Source organism: Bos taurus, chromosome 2, assembly GCF_002263795.3.
Source record: "Bos taurus isolate L1 Dominette 01449 registration number 42190680 breed Hereford chromosome 2, ARS-UCD2.0, whole genome shotgun sequence".
Lineage (NCBI taxonomy): Eukaryota > Metazoa > Chordata > Mammalia > Artiodactyla > Bovidae > Bos > Bos taurus.
In genome coordinates this window covers 27,305,567-27,325,059 of record NC_037329.1, presented here as the reverse complement: position 1 = coordinate 27,325,059, position 19,493 = coordinate 27,305,567, and the positions used below count along the sequence as shown (strand labels likewise).

Sequence of the window (19,493 nt, the reverse complement as noted above, 5' to 3'; positions counted from 1 at the left end):
GGCCTAGTAGTTAGGATTCCAGGCTTTCATTGTGTAGCCTGGGTTCAAGCTCTGGTCAGGGAACTGAGATCCCACAAGCAGCTTGGCTTGGTCAAAAAACAGAAAGAAAGAAAGAAAATATCACAATATTGCAATGTTGAAAAAAGAGCAGAAATGTGTTGTTATCTCTGTAACTTAGGTAGCAAGAATATAAAGGGATATCATAATTAGTGTATGTATTATTATTATTTCTGAAACATAATAATGTTTCATAATTTAAAACAAAAAGTCTGGGCTCTGTGATGACCTGGAGGGTGGGATTGGGGGAGGCGAGGGAGGGAAGAGATATATGTATAATTATGGCTAGTTCACATTGTTGTATGGCAGAAACCAACACAACATTGTAAAAATAAAACAAACAATAAATAAATCACTTGTAGATGTTAAAAAAAAAAAAACAGACTCTGATTTAGGACAATGTTTAGCTATATATTTTAGAAATGCAAAATAAGAGTGGCTTTGACAAAGAAAGTCTACTGTTATAGTCCTCCCATACATAAAATACGTCCCTAAGTAGAGAGTTAGGGCTCAGGTAGAGGCCCTCAGGATCCAGGCTCTCTCTCTTTCTGACCTAAAATCTTAGCATGTGGCATCCACCCTCAAGATAACCTTCTGGCACAGCTGTCATTTTAATTCCCAGATTCAGGAAAGAGGAGGAAGGAACTTTCACCCATCTCCCTTTGGGAAGCATTTAATTGCATGGCTACACATAAGGGGGAGAGAGGTTGAGAAATGACTTTATTCCAAGGGCATGCGCCTGCTTAACATTTCTCTATTTTCTTTTCATGATACCTAGTTATGTTTTATTGATGTTATTCAGTGTTATGGGAAGGAAATAAAAGGCTTAAGGGAGAATTTAGTGAAAATGTTTAGGTGACTAAGAAATAAACAAAAAAGCTAAGCAATTTTAAAGTGCTTACCAAACTCTCCCATTGTACTTGTAAGGGGAAGAAGAGGCCTGAGAGTATCATGTCATTCACAGATAACAATTTACGTTTATGAAAATAAAAATGAGAAATCTTGGTTGCCACACTGTGATTTTACTCTCATGCCTCAGAGGAGAATCATTTCTTTTTTTCTTTGCAAACTTTAAACTTTATTTTGTATTGAGGTATAACCAATCGGCTTCACAGGTGGCTCAGTGTTAAAGAATCCACCTGCCAATGCAGGAGACACAGGAGATGTGGGTTCAATCACTGGGTCAGGAAGAACCCCTGGAGAAGGGAATGGCTCTACACTCCAGTCTTCTCGCCTGGAAAACCCCATGGACAGAGGAGCCTGGAGGGCTATAGTCCATAGAGTTGCAAAGAGTTGGACACAGCTGAGCACGTATAGCCTATTAATGTTGTTGTAATTTCAGGTGAACAGCAAGGGGACTTGGCCATACATATACTTGCATCCAAAACCCGCTCCCATCCAGGCTGGCATATAACACTGAGTAGAGCTCCATGTGCTATACAATAGGTCCTTGTTGGTTATCCATTTTGAATACAGCAGTGACCTTCCCAAACTCCCTAACTATCCCCTCCCCCGAGCAACCATAAATTCATTTTTGAAGTCCATGAGTCTCTTTCTGTTTTGTAAGTAAGTTCATTTGAGAGAGTCATTTCTTCATAATGAAGGCTACACCCAAGTGTGTTTTGCTTGCTTGGAAGATAGTTTAAAAGTTTGTGACTCGTTTGCTGCAATTAAAAAAAATATATATTTTCAGATCCCAATCCTCATTTCAGCTTTTTTGGACAAGAAAGCTGGTCTGTGGTCCAGAGTTACTGTGGCAGCTGTCCCTCCAGCTCACCGTTCCCAGCCTGCTCCTCCCTTATCCAGGTGTCTGACGGTGCTGTAAACCTGTGATTTTGCAAACCTTGCTTTAGGAGTCAACAATGTCCTTCTAAAGACCTTTGCACTCTGACCCCAGTCCTTGTGTTCTGGGTGGTTTCAGTGAGGCTGTTTTCTCCTATTGTGCATCTACCAGGTCCTGTGGTGGCTTTCTGTGTTAAATTCAGGGGAAAGTTAAACTACTGCATAAAGATCAAAGGATGTGGTATCTATAAGACTATGTCACTACATCCTAGTGTCGGTTGGTCCCACCCCTGCAGGTAGGGGCCTGTTTTGGTCCTTTCTCCAGGATTTTATTCCTCTGTGCCCTCTGTCCTATTTGCCAGTCTACCAGCCCCTTACTCCAGGTGCTGGCTGACAGCTGAGAAGTTGTCTTGAACTGAAGATTCCTGTATGGAAACATGGTTGTCCCATAGGAGGTTCTCAGGAAGTCTGAGTTTCCTGTCCTTTCTCCTTCTCAGCAGGGTGACCAGCAGCATGCCCACGACATCTGAGGTCAGAAAGGGGCTGGCTCATTGTCTGAGCAAAGAGTCACTGCATGACACTCAGTCTACACAGAATTTGCATCCTCCTGGGTGCAATCTCGGTTTGAAAAATGACATGGGCCATCCCATCTCCCAGATGGAAACACCGAGATGATGTGTTTGAGACTAGATCACCTCTCTCACCCACTCTGTTGTCAGGAAAGCAGCAGAATCAACTGACACCCTCTTCCTATGGGCAATCATCATCTATGTCTAGCCTCAGGAATACAATGTTCAGAAGAACATTGTGGAGTTTTGAGCCACATGACAAAAATCTCTCGATTGGAATATTTTTGTCTACAACTAAATTCATATATAGATACATTGATAAAGGTTTATTTATAAATATATAAAGGTTTGGTTCAACCAAAATGTTCACCTCATTATTATAACATTCTTATTACGAAAGTTCAATGAGATATAGAGGGGACTAGGAGAAATTTTATTAACAAATTATTCACTTACGTTTTCTATCACAGTCAAGAAAGACTCACTTTAATGGTTCAGGGTTTGTCATGAGGTCCAGAAATATATTGGAATTTGTGGGGGTGACATAACATGAATCTGCAGTGTATTTCAGGATGTATTTTTAGCTTTCCTGGGACTAAAAGGAGTGACAGGAATCCAACTTCACCCACTGATGAAGAGTTTGCATTTGGCCTAGGAAGAAACAGATAGACCAGCTCTATTTTTGAAAAGTTCTCTAGAGTCTTTCACATCCAGACAGAAGAGACTTCCTCTTTATTTTTAAGAACTCATCAAAGTGTGCATTCTGTAGCTGCAGGATCATTTACGAAGACAGCCCTCATCACAGCAGCATTCTGAATTTACAGCAGTTCGGTCTTTGGGAGTGCTCCTAACCCTTCTGTACATCTTTTCTGTTTCAGTATAATAAAGTATACAAGAACCTGAAGGAGTTTTCTCAAAATGGAGAAGATTTCTGCAAGCAGATCACATCCATTCTTCAGCAAAGGTACAAAATGCATGTTTGCACGGAGCAGTTTTTCCTCTTTAGTTGCAGCCAGCGACAAGACTGGAGGAGTGATTACAAGCTGTCCTACTTTCCAGAACGCAGTGTTATATTTTGGTACTTGAGAAATCGGTCTGAAGAGTGATTCTTCGCTATTGCACATTTATCACTGGGGTACCATAAAAATCAGGAAACAACAGGAAGTAATTCTGCTTGGGAAAGCTCAGTCAAGTCCCTCTGATTATCACCCTCTCCTGGGGCCCACCATTGTGCCTGACCTATACTCCCATTACTGTGCTCTTCACACTGATGGCAATTATTCGTCTGCTTTTCTGTCTCCCTGGCAAGGGCAGCAGCTGTGTCTTACTCATCTTTGTATGCTGAGCTCTCAGAGTCTGGCCTTTTGACTTCTTCAGTAAGTGTCTGTTGAGTGAGGACATGGATGAATAGAGTCACCATTTTCAGTATCATCTTCTCTTAATACTACACTTGATCATGTGTAAAGCTCTTTATTATGCTGAAATGAACACACTTAACTCAGGCAAGAAATTACAAAAATTCCTGCTTAAAATTAGAGTCCCCGAGGATTGAACTGGGCCTACAGTGTGCTTAGGCCATTTCTCTACGTGTCGACAGTTCTGTAATAAACAATTCCAAAGAGACCTTCAAAAGAGATTGGTTATTCTTTCAAGGGAACCCATTTCAAGTTTAAAATACTGTACGTGTGCCATAAGAGCAAAGATGCCTGAGTTAATTGCATCCTGTGTTAGTAAGTCAAGAGCAAGGGAGAACATTCACTGGTCCTGATAAAGAACATAGCTTTATCAGGACCAGTGAATGAGGCCAAGGAAAGATACAGGAGAGTTCAAACATGCTTTTATAAAGAAGTAACCAGGTTTGAAAAGACCCTGATACTGGGAAAGATTGAGGGAAGGAGGAGAAGGGGACAACAGAGGATGAGATGGTTGGATGGCATCACCAACTCAATGGACATGGGTTTTGGTAGACTCCCGCAGTTGGTGATGGATAGGGAGGCCTGGGGTGCTGTGGTTCATGGGGTCACTAAGAGTCAGACACGACTGAGCGACTTCCCTTTCACTTTTCACTTTCATGCATTGGAAAAGGAAATGGCAACCCACTCCAGTGTTCTTCCCTGGAGAATCCCAGGGACAGCGGAGCCTGGTGGGCTGCCATCTATGGGGTCACACAGAGTCGGACATGACTGAAGCGACTTAACAGCAGCAGCAGCAGAGCAGAATATAGAATTTGAAAATCTAGCAAAATTATGTGCACATCTCTGGGGTAAAAATTCCATAGCATAAATACAAAGAGGGGATCTAATGGTTTACCTAGACCCAAAGAATTATGCTGGCTATTAGATTGTATATGCAATGAATGCTTTCCTAAACAATGGGCAAAGCTAATCTTTCACAATTAAATCATTTCCCCTTAACCAAGATACCTTGTGTGAGTTGCTTTATATTTATTCCTGATAAATGTACATTTTGCAATGCCACCTCACACTTGAGCTTGAAGCTCTCCATCCTTTGCTCAGCTCTTGGATCATGTAGTTAACCTAAAGGATATCATCCATGCTAAAAGAGTAGGTGTTTCCAAAGAATTGTTTTCTAATGGACACAAAGTCCCTACTAATCTATGAATATGCGGTATATTGTATTTTTTTTCCCAACAAATTCCCTACGTGTCAGCTGGCAAAGACAGATGCTACCTCCCTCCATGACTGGGTCATTTCTTTCCCACTGGGAGTGATTCTGAGGTTCCTATCTCTTCCAAAGAAGTGTTTGAGAACATAATTACCATATCAAAAGGAGGCGTGGTCGCAACCAACATAGCTTGTATTACACTTGCCTTCACTGTCCCCATCCTGTAGTTAGTTATCAGTAGTTAGTTCCCTAGACATACAAAAGATAAAAAGCTGTTTCCCACCAGTTATCCAGACATGAGCACTCCGCTTATTTTCCTCTTAAATGCAAAATAAGATGGGCTTATTACATATGAATCTTTCCTTGGTATTAGGAAAATGCCTAGAAAGCCAATACCCTTGGAAAGAAGCTATCATATTACTTTGGCTTTCCTAATGACTCGACAGTAAAGAATCTACCTCCAATGCAGGAGACCGGGGTTCAGTGCCTGAGTGGGATAGATCCCCTAGAGAAAGGAATGGCAACCCACTTCAGTATTCTTAACTGGAGAATCCCATGAACACAGGAGCCTGGTGAGCTACAGTCCATGGAATTGCAAAGAGTTGGACATCACTGAGTGACTGAGAACATCGTATTACTTAAGAGTATAGACAAGTAACAGGAAACCCCATCAGACAAGTAAAAGTGTACCCTTAGAATACGTACAGCAGGCATTTCTACTGAGACACAGAAAATCATGACATAGAAATTCATGAAGACAAATCCAGCAGCCAACATATGAAAGATTTAGTGAGAGGACATATGGTGCTTAAGAATACCTGCCACATAAAATGCATTCAGTAAATATTTGTAGATTGAATTAAAAAAACGAAAGCTAGTTTAAGGTTTATTTTCTTATTATTACACCTGTATTGTTAAACAGGGCCCTTACTATCCTTGGATATTAACAGTTGCAGACACCTTGCTTAAGAATCCATTGGAATGTGCTTCTGCTAACACATCTGTATTAGCTCCTGGCTACAAGGGACTGCATCCCAATCAAGCTTCAAGGCCAGATAATGTTCTATTTCCAAGCTCAGCTGCCTTCTTGCATTTGTTCTAATTGGTGGTGATAGAAAAGTGTGTTGGAATTGAAACACCATTTTGCCTGGAAATTCTGTAATTCATGGCTGTGCTTAGCTTCTTTTATCTAATTAGCTGCTTCAGTTTCCTTTTTTTGTAGTAGCAACTCAGATTTAGCCAGAAACACACAGCAGCTCCTAAAATGCCTAATGCCAAAGCCATCACATTCACTTCAAAACAATCACAGATCAGATCCAAAAAGACAAAGGCACATTTCTAGAAACTGTTTGAACATTTGGTTCCCTGCCCCACATAGCTGAAGTGTAAACAGGCTTTGATGGGAAAAATCAATTATTTTTTTCCTCTATGAAAGCTTAAGATCAGGTTTTCAAACAGCAAGTACCACAACTCTGGACATAAAACATTTTTTTAATTAAAAATAAAAGAAGAAAACAAAGAAGGAAGTGTAGTTGGTCATTGTTTCATCTACAAGGCATTGCAGAGGCTGTCAATAAAAGATAAGTGATTAAAATGAAATCTTTAATAAATCCTTATCTTTTCTAGTCTACCATAGCTTGAGTGATCTTAGTTCCCACAACTTCAGCCCTTTTCTGCGTATTGATAGCTTCCATATGTACTAGGCAATACGTCTTAACCTGTACTTCAAACCATATATCCAACAGGCTATTGGACATTTCCAGCTGAATGCTCCATGAAACCACAATGGAAGCTTATCCAAATAGAGTTGATCAGCTTTTCGCCAAAGCTGGTACTCACTCCTTCTGGATTTTTAACCATGATTACCAGGACCTCTGCCCACCCAGTCAAGCCCAGTATGGGGGAGCCACCCATGACCCCTTCTTCTGTCTCAGTAATCAGTGGCTGCTCAGTCATGTCCGACTCTGCAATCCCTTGGACTGTTTGCCCACCAGGCTCTCTGTCCATGGAATTCTCCAAGCAAGAATACTGGAGTGGGTAGCCTTTTCCTTCTCTGGGGATCTTCCTGACCCAGGTATCGAACCCAGGTATTCTGCATTTTAGGCAGATTCTTAACTGTGTGAGCCACCAGGGAAGCTCCTCTGCTGTCTCAACTCATGACCAAGTCCTTATATTTCTCTCTTCCAAACACCTCTGCTCTTCTAGCTTTGTTTTCATTTCATGGCCTCTGCCATTGTTCTGGCAGAGCACTCTTAACCTGTCCTCTGCCTGGGGGTACTGCCCTGCTGCTGGGCAGTTTGTACACTGCATGAAGGCACCTGGCTGAGGGGCATTGTGAAAGTAGAAATTTAATTCACTCTCAACCTTCATGTCTGGTACCTGGGCTCAGAGCTGTGTCCCTTCAGAGGATCTAATTTTTCTCACCCAAGCAAGTTGCCTCAACTAGGGAGCATCTAAGACATCTTTCACTTTGTGATCAGGACCCTGTTTAAGACCCTTCAGAAGTTTCCATGACCTTTAGTATAAAATTCAGCCTTTGTAGTATTTCATAGAAGGAACTTTAAGATCAGCTTAAATATCACATCTCTAAGATCACATCTTTCAGATCACATCTCTCCATCTTACTTATGGTCGCTGCTTGTAGAACCACTTGCAATCACCTCCCCACCCTTCCTACCTGCCATCATGGGTCCTGGCAGTTGTACATGCTGTATCCTCTGCCCAGGAGGCACTTCTACCTTCACTGCCAGCTTCCACTCAATGCATTCTTCAGAATTCAGTCATCCCAGTCTGGTTGGCCTCCTGGTCAAGACTCCACTAGTATTTATCTCTGCTGTGGCAGTACTGCCTTTCTGTTCACTTGTCTGTCTCCACTACTGGACGCTGAACTCCTTAAGGGTCTTTGTATCCCACATGACTTGCACAGAGTAGGCATTCATTGGATGCTCACTGAGGGAATAAATGTATTCTCAGGAGTGATTCTGTGCCTTTAGGCACTCACAACCTCACACTTTTTAGAAGTTTAAGTTATGCTCTTTACAAGGAGTAATAAATGAGTGTGTCAAAGAAATGTACTTATAGAGTATTTTGAACAAAAGCTAGAAGAGAATAATAAAATCATAGAAGAGACCAGGAAGTGTGTTAAATGTATCTTATCTTTGGTTTCTCTTACTTAAAGTCTCACAATCCAATGCACTATGTGAATACTCTATCCCACCCCTAACTTACAGATGGGGGTATGGAAAAGGTGGCATATTGTAATTTCTACTCAGATCTACACAGGCATGGCGTGAGGGCATCTTCCAAGCGGGCAGGCCGTTTGGGGCACAGCTATGGGAGTGATCCAGTTCCCTTCACAACGTATTAGGGTTTTCTATGGTAAGGGACACCTGTGGTCATCAAGCCCAGTGGCTTTTGTACCTGGTAGCAAAGGGGTCTGTGGAAAGCTCTCAGGGGTCACTTTAGCAGGTAGGAAGAAATTAATGGGCGGGACTCAGCACCCTTTTTCATTCCTGTTCCCACTTATTCAGAACACAGCATCTATATAATATGGTGGGATTCTGTATAACATTTGCTTTCCAGTTGAAAAGTTTTAAAAACTGCCTTTCTTATCTATTTCACCTGACTTCCCCCACAACAAAGCTCCCTCTCCCCACCCACATAAACTCACTCAGTTCAAGAATTAAGACCCAGAGGATCTGAGGTGCTAGACCAACCTTAGCTGTGCATCCCCTGGGCCAGAAGCAAGCAGAGACTCAGTGAAACTCCCAGACTGGACACCCAAGCAGCGTGACCTCCAAGTCTCATCTTCCTAGTTCTCCTTTTAGACACTGTTCTCAGGAACCAGAATAAAGGCAATGAATAATGATGAAGTGGGTATGGTTGGCTAGCCAGAGAATCCCACTGCTCAAAAAGTAGTACCTGTGTAAAAATGTCTTTCAATTTTCAAATTGTTATTAACTTTTATATACAGCCTATTTGTATGAGCTTGCCGCTATCTTTCAAATGGCAAACTGATAAAGCTTGTGTGGAACATGTCAGCATATCAGGTCCCAAGAAGCTGTTGCTGATAGAAAGCAGGAGGCCAGGAATGGGGGTGTGATATTGCAAAGAGTTTCAGACTAAAATTTCTTCTTAATTCATAATAAAGGGGGGAGGGTTGTCACCTGCTGTTTTCAGTCTTGAGAGAGCCTTCGTTCAATTTTAACCAATTCCTCATAGACACAGAAGCAGCTACAGTTTTCATTTTTAATCTCTTTTTATCATCTTAATTTTCTTAGAGTAGAGCACTCGAAAATTGATTACCTGGTCACTTATAGTCTTACAATTTAATTTGTGCCCTGTCTAAAATATTGAATCTGATACCACATATTTTCTGTCTCTCATGTTTTTTTAAATATGATTTATTTTCAAATCTAAGACAAATGTTAGTCTTTGACTTATTGGTTGATCTTCATTATTGCTAATGAAAATGTGTTGACCTGCCTCCACATGCTGAGAGGAAATTAGAATATAACTGGATTAAAAGTCAGTGCATGCCATTTCCCTGGTCAGGGATTATTAAGACTCACTGGAATATTCCAAGATTGAATTACCCATCCAAAAAGATACATCATCAATTTCACATGTGCCAAGACAATTGCTTGGAGAGAGAATCTCAACTCCTATTAGATACAGTAGCTGTAGGGCTAGAACATTAGCTCAATGTTCTTATAAACTAGTTTCCAATTATTTTAATGAGGGGGGAAAAGTCCATGTCTCAATTTGAGGTTAACTCTGCCTCTATTGACTTTCTTCACATGTGGTGTCTTCTAGACTAGGAGCCATATTAAAGCACATGCCTTAGAAGAAACCAGTGTGGCTGGGGGTGCGCATTGCCATGTCTGCCTTGGGAAAACATGTCCCTTTCTGACTCTGTCCATTAATTTCTTTTTAGCAGGAATTCGGAAAGGATGTATATTCTGCTTCATGGGACCCTAAACAGATGAGCCACATGGCGGTGTTTGTTTCAATTTGCAAGCATTCTAACCTATAACAATGACAGCTCTCTCCACACTTACCAGTTGGAATGTGGCTTTTTAGAGTGATTTTTCTCTGGGGAGGAATTTACCCATTAACCTCTGCTAAGATAAAGCCATTTAGGTTCAGAGGCCAGAGAGCTTTTCAGTTGTAAGCAAACTCACCAGAAAAGGAGCCTAGCAACATGTTCCCCTCCTGTACACAAGTTCATCCTTCCCACTTTCTCATTTCCTTACCTTCTGACATGTAGGGTGATCTGCTGGGGATTCTGAAATGGTCATTAGTGTTAAAATGCAAGAGGAAATAACTGCAACCTGTTTCACTTGGTTGATGACTCTTTGCGACCCCATGGGCTGTAGCCTACCAGGCTCATCTGTCCATGGGATTTTCCAGGCAATAGTACTGGAGTGGATTGCCGTTTCCTTCTCCAGGGGATCTTCCCAACCCAGGGATCGAACCCAGGTCTCCCACATTGTAGACAGACGCTTTACCATCTGAGCCACCAGGGAAGTTCTGAATGTTGGTGTTAAATATGAAATATATGTAGTATTTATGTATTGTGGTGGTTTAAGTCTCTAAGTCATGTTCAATTCTTTGGACCCCATGGACTGTAGCCCGCCAGGCTCTTCTGTCCATGAAATGCTCCAGGCAAGAATAATGAATTAGGTTGGCATTTCCTTCCCCAGGAGATCTCCCCAACCCTGGGATCGAATCTGGGTCTCCTGCATTGCAGGCAGATTCCTTACCATCTGAGCCACCAGGGAAACGAATATATTTATGTAGTAGGGCTACCATTAGAGTATTGAAGGCAGAGAGACAAAGGACACAATTGTGCTGCTCAGAGAGGCTGTGTCCAGCTCATTCTGGCCTCAGAGGGCTACCTTGGTGACATATGATATCAGAACCCCTCCTCCCCCACTTTTCTAGACCCTCAAGACCTCCCCCTCCTCATCCAGGAAAGCGCCTTACAACGAACTGCACAGATGCTTTTGGAAGAAGCCCCAGGAAGCTCATTCTGTCTTCTCCTAGGCTGCTGTGATCCCATTTCTACCTACTAAGCCTCACGAGTTGTGGTGAATCAGAACACTGCAGTTAAAGGCAGAGAGAGAGGCAGTGTCAATTTTGAAAAGCATTTGCTTCTGACTCCCCTGTAATTCTCCAGTTTCAGAGGCAGAAGAGTGGAGTGCTGGGCAGGCGGGTTCTTGAGCCAGACTACCTGGGTTTGCATCCCAGCTGTCACTTCTTCATGAGTGACCTCCAGCAGGGCAAGTTACCGACTAAACTCTCTGTGCCTCAGCGTTCCCCTCCATGAAATGGGTAGAGTCAGTGTGCCTTCCTGATGGGAGTGATTGCAGGTTATAAGGAAACATACCTGAAGCACTTAGAATGTTGCCTGTCATGTTGTATAATAAATGCCAGAGTCACTAGTTTCTGTGTAGACAAAACACAGGTCAAGCCTCATCAACATGTCACAAATTTGTCAGGAGAGACTGCACTGTTTGAACACAAACCTCATGGGCAGGATTACAAGAATTTTTAAGCTGTATACCAACCTATAAAACTACAAATCCACTTCCTGTAGATTTCTAAGATAATTGTATGTAAAGAGAAGCCTTCCAAAGCAAGAGATGCTGTGTGGTAATTGGGTCTCTCTAGGCTGATTTCCTACCGTTCATGAGAGAAAGCCAGCAGAGACATGGAGCTCAAAACAGAAGAGCCCATCAGTTCAAAGTGAACAGGACCCTCTCCTTTCTTGCCACCAAAGCCCATTCCGCCCCCTCTCCCCCCGACCCTGCAGGTGAATCAGAAAGGGTTAAGGATGTAAAGGAACACCATGCTTCACACTCTTGACATCGTCTTTTTTTATTTCTGCTTAGCCTCTGAGCTATCTTATACAACCTGCAAGAACTGTGTAAAACTGAAACTGAATTCTGAGGAAGAGCCTGTGCCTGACAGCATTCCCTTTCCTGGGGGAGCCATTCAGGATGGTTCTGGAGCTGTGGATGAGAAAATTGTGCCTTCTTTCCCCCACACCTCTCTGTCTCTGTATATTTGGGGGGTTCTGAATGTTTGGAAATTCTTTTGGATACATACTCATAATCATATTGTTGCAGGAAAGGGGACCCCTTCCAGGGCCTGAAACTGGGCTCTTGTCTAACACTCGGAAATGAATTGTCCAAGGAGACACATGTGCTGACAAAGCAAGAGATTTTATTGAGAAATGGCACCTGGCCGGAGAGCAGGAGGGTAAGGGAACCCAGGAGAACAGCTCTGCCACATGGCTTGCAGTCTCAGGTTTTACGGTGATGGGGTTAGTTTCCGGGTTGTCTTTAGCCAGTCATTCTGACTCAGAGTCCTTCCTGGTGGCGCATGCTTTGTTCAGCCAAGATGGATGCCAGAGAGGAGGATTCTGGGAGGTGGTCGGACATGTGGTGTCTCCTTTTGACCTTTCCCGATCTCTTCTGGTTGGTGGAGGTTTATTAGTTCCATGTTCCTTACCAGAACCTCTTCTGTCATAAAACAACTCATGCAAATGGTTACTATGGTGCCTGGCCAGGGTGGGTGGTTTCAATCAGTGTGCTTCCCTAACAATATTAGAAAAATTAATATTTATTAAGAACTCATTCGGTGTCTATCACTATCTGAGCTCAACAAATGCATCATCACTTTTAATGTTCTATGTGTGGCTTCCAAGCAAGAAAGGAATGCTAGAAATGAAATGCCTAAAGATCCCTCTGGTTAGGATGGGTTAGGAGAGGGTTTATGTGTCTAGCTGTTGCAAGTGCTAGAGAGTCGTGTACACTGATGTCAGAGCTGAGCACAGTTCAAATGTGTGGGACTGAATTTAAATAATTCAGCAGTTTAAAATTTTCAAAAGTAGTGAAATGAGAACAGACTTGTAGTGGAGACTGGTTAAAAATTCTAACCAAGACCTGATAGGAAGTCTATTCATTCATTCAAGAAATACATGCTGAGTACCAATAACATGCCAAGCACTGTTCTAAGCCTAGAGATATAGCAATGAGTAATACAAAATCCTGACCCTGATGGAGCTTACACACTAGAGATGTTCACAGAAGCATACTAAAAAATTATGTGATGTAAGATAGTGATAAATGCTAGGGCATAAATAAAGCTGTAGGGGATACTTACAAGAATGCTGTTTTCAATAGGCCTCTGAGGCAGTGATGTTTGCCCAAGACTGGTTGAAATTGACAGGAAGGAGAATGCCATGGGGTTATGTAGTAGACCAACTACCTGGCAGAGGCCACAACATGTGCAAAGACCCTGAGGCAGGATGACATAAGGCTACTGAACAAGGGTATGGTGAACGAGGGGATGACAGGAGAAGAAATCAGAAAGAGGGCCAGGGGCCAGGTGGTGCAGGTCAATAGAAATCAATAGAAATAGAGTCTTTGAGCCTCTATTTAGGTGATTGCCACATCTTAATTATCATAAAACCCCTTAAGGTAAGTCTGATTACTTCCTTTTAAAGTTTTCTAAAGCCACTCTCTGGAGAAGGAAATGGCAACCCACTCCAGTATTCTTGCCTGGAGAATCCCAGGGACGGGGAGCCTGGTGGGCTGCCCTCTATGGGGTCGCACAGAGTCGGACACGACTGAAGCGACTTAGCAGCAAAGCCACTTTACTGAGTGACAGCCTCTCCTGGGATTCTAGAACATTCAAGTTCATTGAGGGTGGTGGTCTCTTTGAGCTTGCTGCCAACCAGGACTCTCTCTCTCCATCAGTCAGAACTTATTCCAAGAGCAGAGAAATCTTTTTTAAAACACTATGAGTTATTTCTTTATCATCTTCATTATTTAAAAATATTTGTCTTAACCTTTTCTTATTCTTGAACAAGGCCTGCTACCAAATGGGTGTTTTCTGCACCTAGGCCTTAACATACATCCTGAATAACTTGGCACACAGCTGTATTAATGAAGAAAAATAAATAGAAATTTAGCAACAGGTTCATAGCCTATGATATCTGGATTTCACTTACAAAATAGAACTGTCTTTCCTTCTTTGGTCCATAACACTGAGTCTAATTTGTGTGAGAACATCCAAGTATTAAGTTAATTACTGGAGAGTCCTGAGATTGTTCCCCAAATGAAACGGAGTCATAAATAATTTTTAAAGATGTTTTATAATAAAAATAGAACTGAAAGACTGAAAAATATGTAATAAAGACTCTCTGGTCTATAGTAAGATGAAAAACACAGTATAAATTCAACTTAATTTCTTACATTTTTATTATTTTCATTGAAAAGTGAGGAGATGAATAAAAATGTGTCTTCATTTTAGTTATAGATGGGCCTAGAATGGGACATGGAAAAATCAGTTTAAGATGAGAGTGATTCAGTCTATCCCAAAGAACTGAGATTTCTTTTGAGGGGCATGCCCAGATTCCCTAATGGGTCTTGTCTTGCATACAAACTCATGGGAATTCATCTTCTAAATCCCGTGTTGGCCCATTAGGAAGCATGCTGTTGTTTAGTGGCTAAGTCATGTCCAACTCTTTTGGGACACCATGGACTCTAGCCTGCCAGGCTCCTATGTCCATGGAGTTTTCCAGGCAAGAATACTGGAGTGGATTGCCATTTCCTCTTCCGGGGAACTTCCCCACCCAGGAATAGAACCCGAGTCTCCTCCATCAGCAGGCAGATGCTTTATTACTGAGACAGCAGGGAAGCCCCAATTAGAAAGTTACTGTTTGGTTAATTCCATTATTATCTTATTACCAGCTATTATAGTCTAGAGTTAGTCTGACGGTTCTTATGTCTCAGGATAAGTAGGAGCGTAGTTGGAATAGTTTGCAAGGACTGCCATAGCAAGGCACCACAGACTGGGTAACTAAACTTCCAGTCTTACTGTCACTTATTGTAGCTTAAACTACAGAAACATTATTGTGTCACAGTCCTGGAGGCTGGAAGTCTGAGATCAATGCGTCGGCCAGGTTGGTTCCTTCCAGGGACTGTAGGGAAGATCTGTTCCATGCCTCTCTCCTAGCTTCTCTGGTCTGCTGGCGTTTAACCTTCAGGATCCTTAGCTTGCAACTCATCATCCAGCTCTCTGCCTCTTCATCTTTACACAGCATTCTCCGTGTGTGTGTCTGTGTGTGTCTATGCCCAAATTTCTTCCTTTCTTTAGGACACATCCATATTGAGTTCTAGCTCATCCCAGTGACTACATCTGAACTTGATCATTTACAAAGACTCAATTTTCAAATAAGGTCATATTCACAGACAAAAGGGTTAGGACTTAAGCATGAGAGGGTAACAAGCAGGAAGGCCAGGGGTCTCCAAACGGAGGAGATAAACTGCAAGTGTCAGACATTTTTTTCTCTCTCTTAATGGCAGGAGGAAACAAACTAGTGTTGCATTTTTCCCCCCTTCTCTATACAAATTTAAAAAGAGGTTTCTTTTAAAATTCTGTGTTGCCATTATGACACCTGGTTCCACCTGAGCTTAACTTTTCTCAAACCTTGAGCTAACCAATGCATTTTCCTTATGGAAATGTTTGTCTTAAGCTTTGTTAATGAACTATGTATTCACCCCAGACTCAGTCTTCAAGTCAGTTCTGCCTAAAGGCTCAGACAAACCAGTATGTTATACTCATACATTGTTCTCCTAATCTGGGTTAATGGAACTATATAGTTGTATGGAAATCTGCCCTTCTTCAAGATTCATGTCAATCGTTTTATGGCCCAGGATGACTCACCTGGTGCCAAGGTTATCTCAAAATGCATCTTGTGGATGAGGGGCCTGGTACCATTCTCTGAGTTTTGAGACATTTCCTTTCTTTAATTAGTGGACTGCTAGTAGCTATATAATATCCAGCTAAAGACTAGCAGGGGAGCACTCTTTCTGCTCCCTTCTGATGTCTGTGTCAGAAGCTTTCTCTATCTCTTTTATACTTTAATAAAACTTTATTACACAAAATAATAAGCAATCAAGCCTTGTCTCTGGCCCCCGATTGAATTCTTCTCCTCCGGAGGCCAAGAATCCTGGCATCTTTCGTGGTTTAGCAACAACCTTTCAGGAACACAATCCAACCCATAATGCTACTGTATAAGAAGGTTAAATTAAAACTTCTCTCCCTTTTTAGGACTCTCCTGGATATCCTTAAGGATTACGCCTAGGACAGGAGAATCCTTCTAGTAGACAAATCATCTCCTTATGCTTTACATTATCAGCCTGAGTCCTCCTTCAAATCTTTGTGTGTGTATTTGTGTTTTTCTTGATTTCCAGTCATTGTATCCTATCCAACAACTCTCCCTTTGCTAACAGGGCAAATCTGGAGATTAATTATGCCAAAGGACTTCAGAAACTGGCAACCAAGCTAAGCAAAACATTACAGAGCGCAAAGAAAAAGTAAGTACATGGAAGAGGTAAGGCAAAAATCACTCTTAAAAATAATTTTTAAAAAGTGACATTGTTGTGGCCACGCATTCCGGAAAACAGACTCACTCACAAGGATAGTGCAGATAGTGGAGTGCAGTTTATTACACCAGCAGGCCCAAGGCAGAGTCTCCTCTTAACCAAGAACCCTGACCAGTTTTTGTGAAAACCTTATATACCCTAAGTGTACATGCTCAAACCCACCTCCCCAAAGTCTCTGAAACTAGTCTGAATAAAGGACAAGAAGAATACAATCAAAGTTAACCCGTGATTTGTATGCCTTAAACCCGTGATTCGTATGCCTTAAGCCTCGGTAGCTAACCGTGGACAATTATCAATAGGCCTGTGGTCATACCCCAGTAAGCATAATAGAATTTCTGCTTCTATTCGGTTACACAGATAATTAGGGTATTCTTTTAGGTGATGGAGAGCCTACCTACGAGCCCTGGGGCTCTTCCGTGGTGGGGGCGGTTCTGGTTTTCCAGTTGGTTTGTTGTTTCTGTACATACTGGGCACATAGCTCAAAGTCCACAGTCCGGCCCAAGGTGGAGTCCTGCTTTCAAGATGGAGCCTGTTCTGTCTGTTTCCTCCAACGTATGTTCAGTTCCAGCTTCCTTTTATGAAGGTGGCAGGTCCAGAGCATCAAGCCTGGTTTCCAGTTCTTGGGCACTTACTGTGTGCCAGACACTGCGTTAAATGCTTTTCTAGATTTGCTACACTTATTTTAATCCTCACGACAATCTCTGAGAAGTCTTTTTATGATCCCTATTTACACACAAGGACTTAAAGCTTGGAGAGTTTAAGAAACGTGTGACACAGATAATGAATTTCAGGATTGAATTCATCCTGTGTCATTGTGAGGCGTAAGATCATATTCAGAAAAGGCCTTGGTGATGATACTAACTTAGGAAACAGAGTTGTTAAGTCGGTAGGTCTTGAAGTCCTGAAGTGGGTATCCCGCTTTATCTCAATTTTATGACTTTCAACAAATAACCTGGCCTCCCTTAATTTCCTCTTCTGTTATATGGAGTAACAGGACATGCTCCTTTGTGTGTGTGGGGAGGGTGGGTACAGGAGTGCATATTAAATGAGATAATACATGTAAATACATTAACACATCAGGTGCTGAAAAAAATGTTGGTTCACAAGTTTTTTTCAATTCAGTTGAAAATGAAGTCAATTACTTCTCTCGGGGAAGAGAGGAAAGATATTGGTATTCTTATAAAATAGTCCATTAGTGATAATTTGTTACAAAGATCTGACTATTGTTTGCAGATGTCACCCAATGGCAGTGTCATTGCAAAGACCCCTTCTGATGGTAAAAGAAAGAGGGAAAGAAAAAAATAGAAGCCTTGTGGAACATTCCTACTCCTCCTTAGGCATCATCCTATAACCGCAAATAGTGGCTCTGAAATCGCTCTGACTTTGAGCCTGATTTTTAGGATAGTATTTTAGTAGCCTGGGGCGTTCCTGGTGGCTCAGATGGTAAAGAATCTTCCTGTAATGCAGGAGACCTGGGTTCACTCCCTAGGTCAGGAAGATCCCCTGGATTTGAGAATGGCAACCCACTCCAGTATCTTGCCTGGAGAAGTCCATAGACAGAGGAGCCTGGTAGGTTGCAGTCCATGGAGTCACAAACAGCTGGACATGACTGAGTGACTAACAGTTTCAGCCTGCAGAGGAACTAGTAGAGCACCCTGGTTGGATATAAATAGATGTTTTCAGATTGCCCAGGTTTTAATTCTGGCTCTATCACCTATCATCTGGGTGAATTAGGAATTTCGTGCTCAGTCCCTAAGTTGAGTCTGACTCTTTGCGACCCTGTGGACTGTAGCCTGCCAGGCTCCTCTGTCCATGGGATTTCCCAGGCAAGAATACTGGAGTGGGTTGCCATTTTCTCGTCCAGGGGATCTTCCCCACCCAGTGGGGAACCTGAGTCTCTTGCAGTGGCAGGTGGATTCTTTACCACTGTGCCACCTGAAAAGTCCATATCTTCCCTCCCAGTGTGTAGTGTATTTAAGATGGAAATAAAACCTACCTCATATAATTTCTGTGAGGTACTTGTATAATAACCCAAATTATTTCTTTTCTCAAAGACCAATTAAGTGAGGGTCAGAGAAACTGAGTTCTTTCAAGGTCAAGCAGGGCACAAAGTGGGGCTTGTAGATTCAGACACAGACCCTCTGAGGTCAATGCCTACACGTTCCTGCTCTGCTGCCCTGCTCCTCCTAGGGGCAAAAGTCAGATTCTCTTCCTGAAAGTGTACTAAGATTTCTTGCAAAACAAACAGACCAAAAAAAAAAAAAAAACCCAAAAAACTCAACTGAGATTTAATTTACATGCAATAATAAGCACACATTTTAAGTATATATTTTGATCAATTTTGTTATAAGTATACACCATGCAGCCTCTACCAAAATCAAAATGTACCTATTTTTATCACACTAAAAGATGCCTTGTACCTGTTTACAGTCCTTTCCCCAAGACAGTCCCAAGGTAACATTGATTTGCTTTTTTTTCAATCTAGATTATTTTGTCTTTTCTGGACTTTCCTATAATTGGGAGCATACAGTAGGTCCTCTCTTATGCCTGGTTTTGTGCCAGGCTTTGGATGCATAGAAACTCTGACATCCTTTGATCTAGTTCTCCCATTCTGCGGCTGCCAGGTGCAGCCCAAGTCATTTGGAGGCAAAATCTCTGTGCCATCTTGCTCTCAGTAGGGGCACCGATCTGTCCTCTCCTTTCCATCAAAGCCTACACTGGCTGTATCCCTTCGGTTTATCAATACAACGGGCTTGCTATTTGACGGCCAACTATACATAGGAGAAAAATAGCTTCATATTTCTTGGTTCTCTCTTTGTGCTGCTTGGGTCAGGGCAGAGCAAGCCTTTTGTTAAATTGAGATACTGTTCACAAGACTATGGAGTATCTGAGCTGTGTTCCTAAAGGCCAGCAGGGAATCTGAACTATACCCCAACCGCAAGAGGAGCACACAGGGAATGAATGAGCAGGGTTCTGAAGTCATCCATCACTTAACTTC

The 19,493-nt window shown here is 42.1% G+C and overlaps 1 protein-coding gene across 4 annotated transcripts in view; it reads left to right on the top strand.

Moving 5' to 3' along the window:
• Positions 1-19,493, top strand: part of NOSTRIN (nitric oxide synthase trafficking) — a 62,879-nt gene that overhangs the window by 7,190 nt on the left and 36,196 nt on the right. For 3 of the 4 annotated variants that reach the window (XM_010801897.3, XM_005202334.5, NM_001046257.2), the window contains 2 exon segments: positions 3,287-3,372; positions 16,343-16,426. In XM_010801897.3, the coding sequence (XP_010800199.1) occupies positions 3,287-3,372; positions 16,343-16,426 (170 nt within the window). 4 annotated transcript variants of the gene reach the window in all.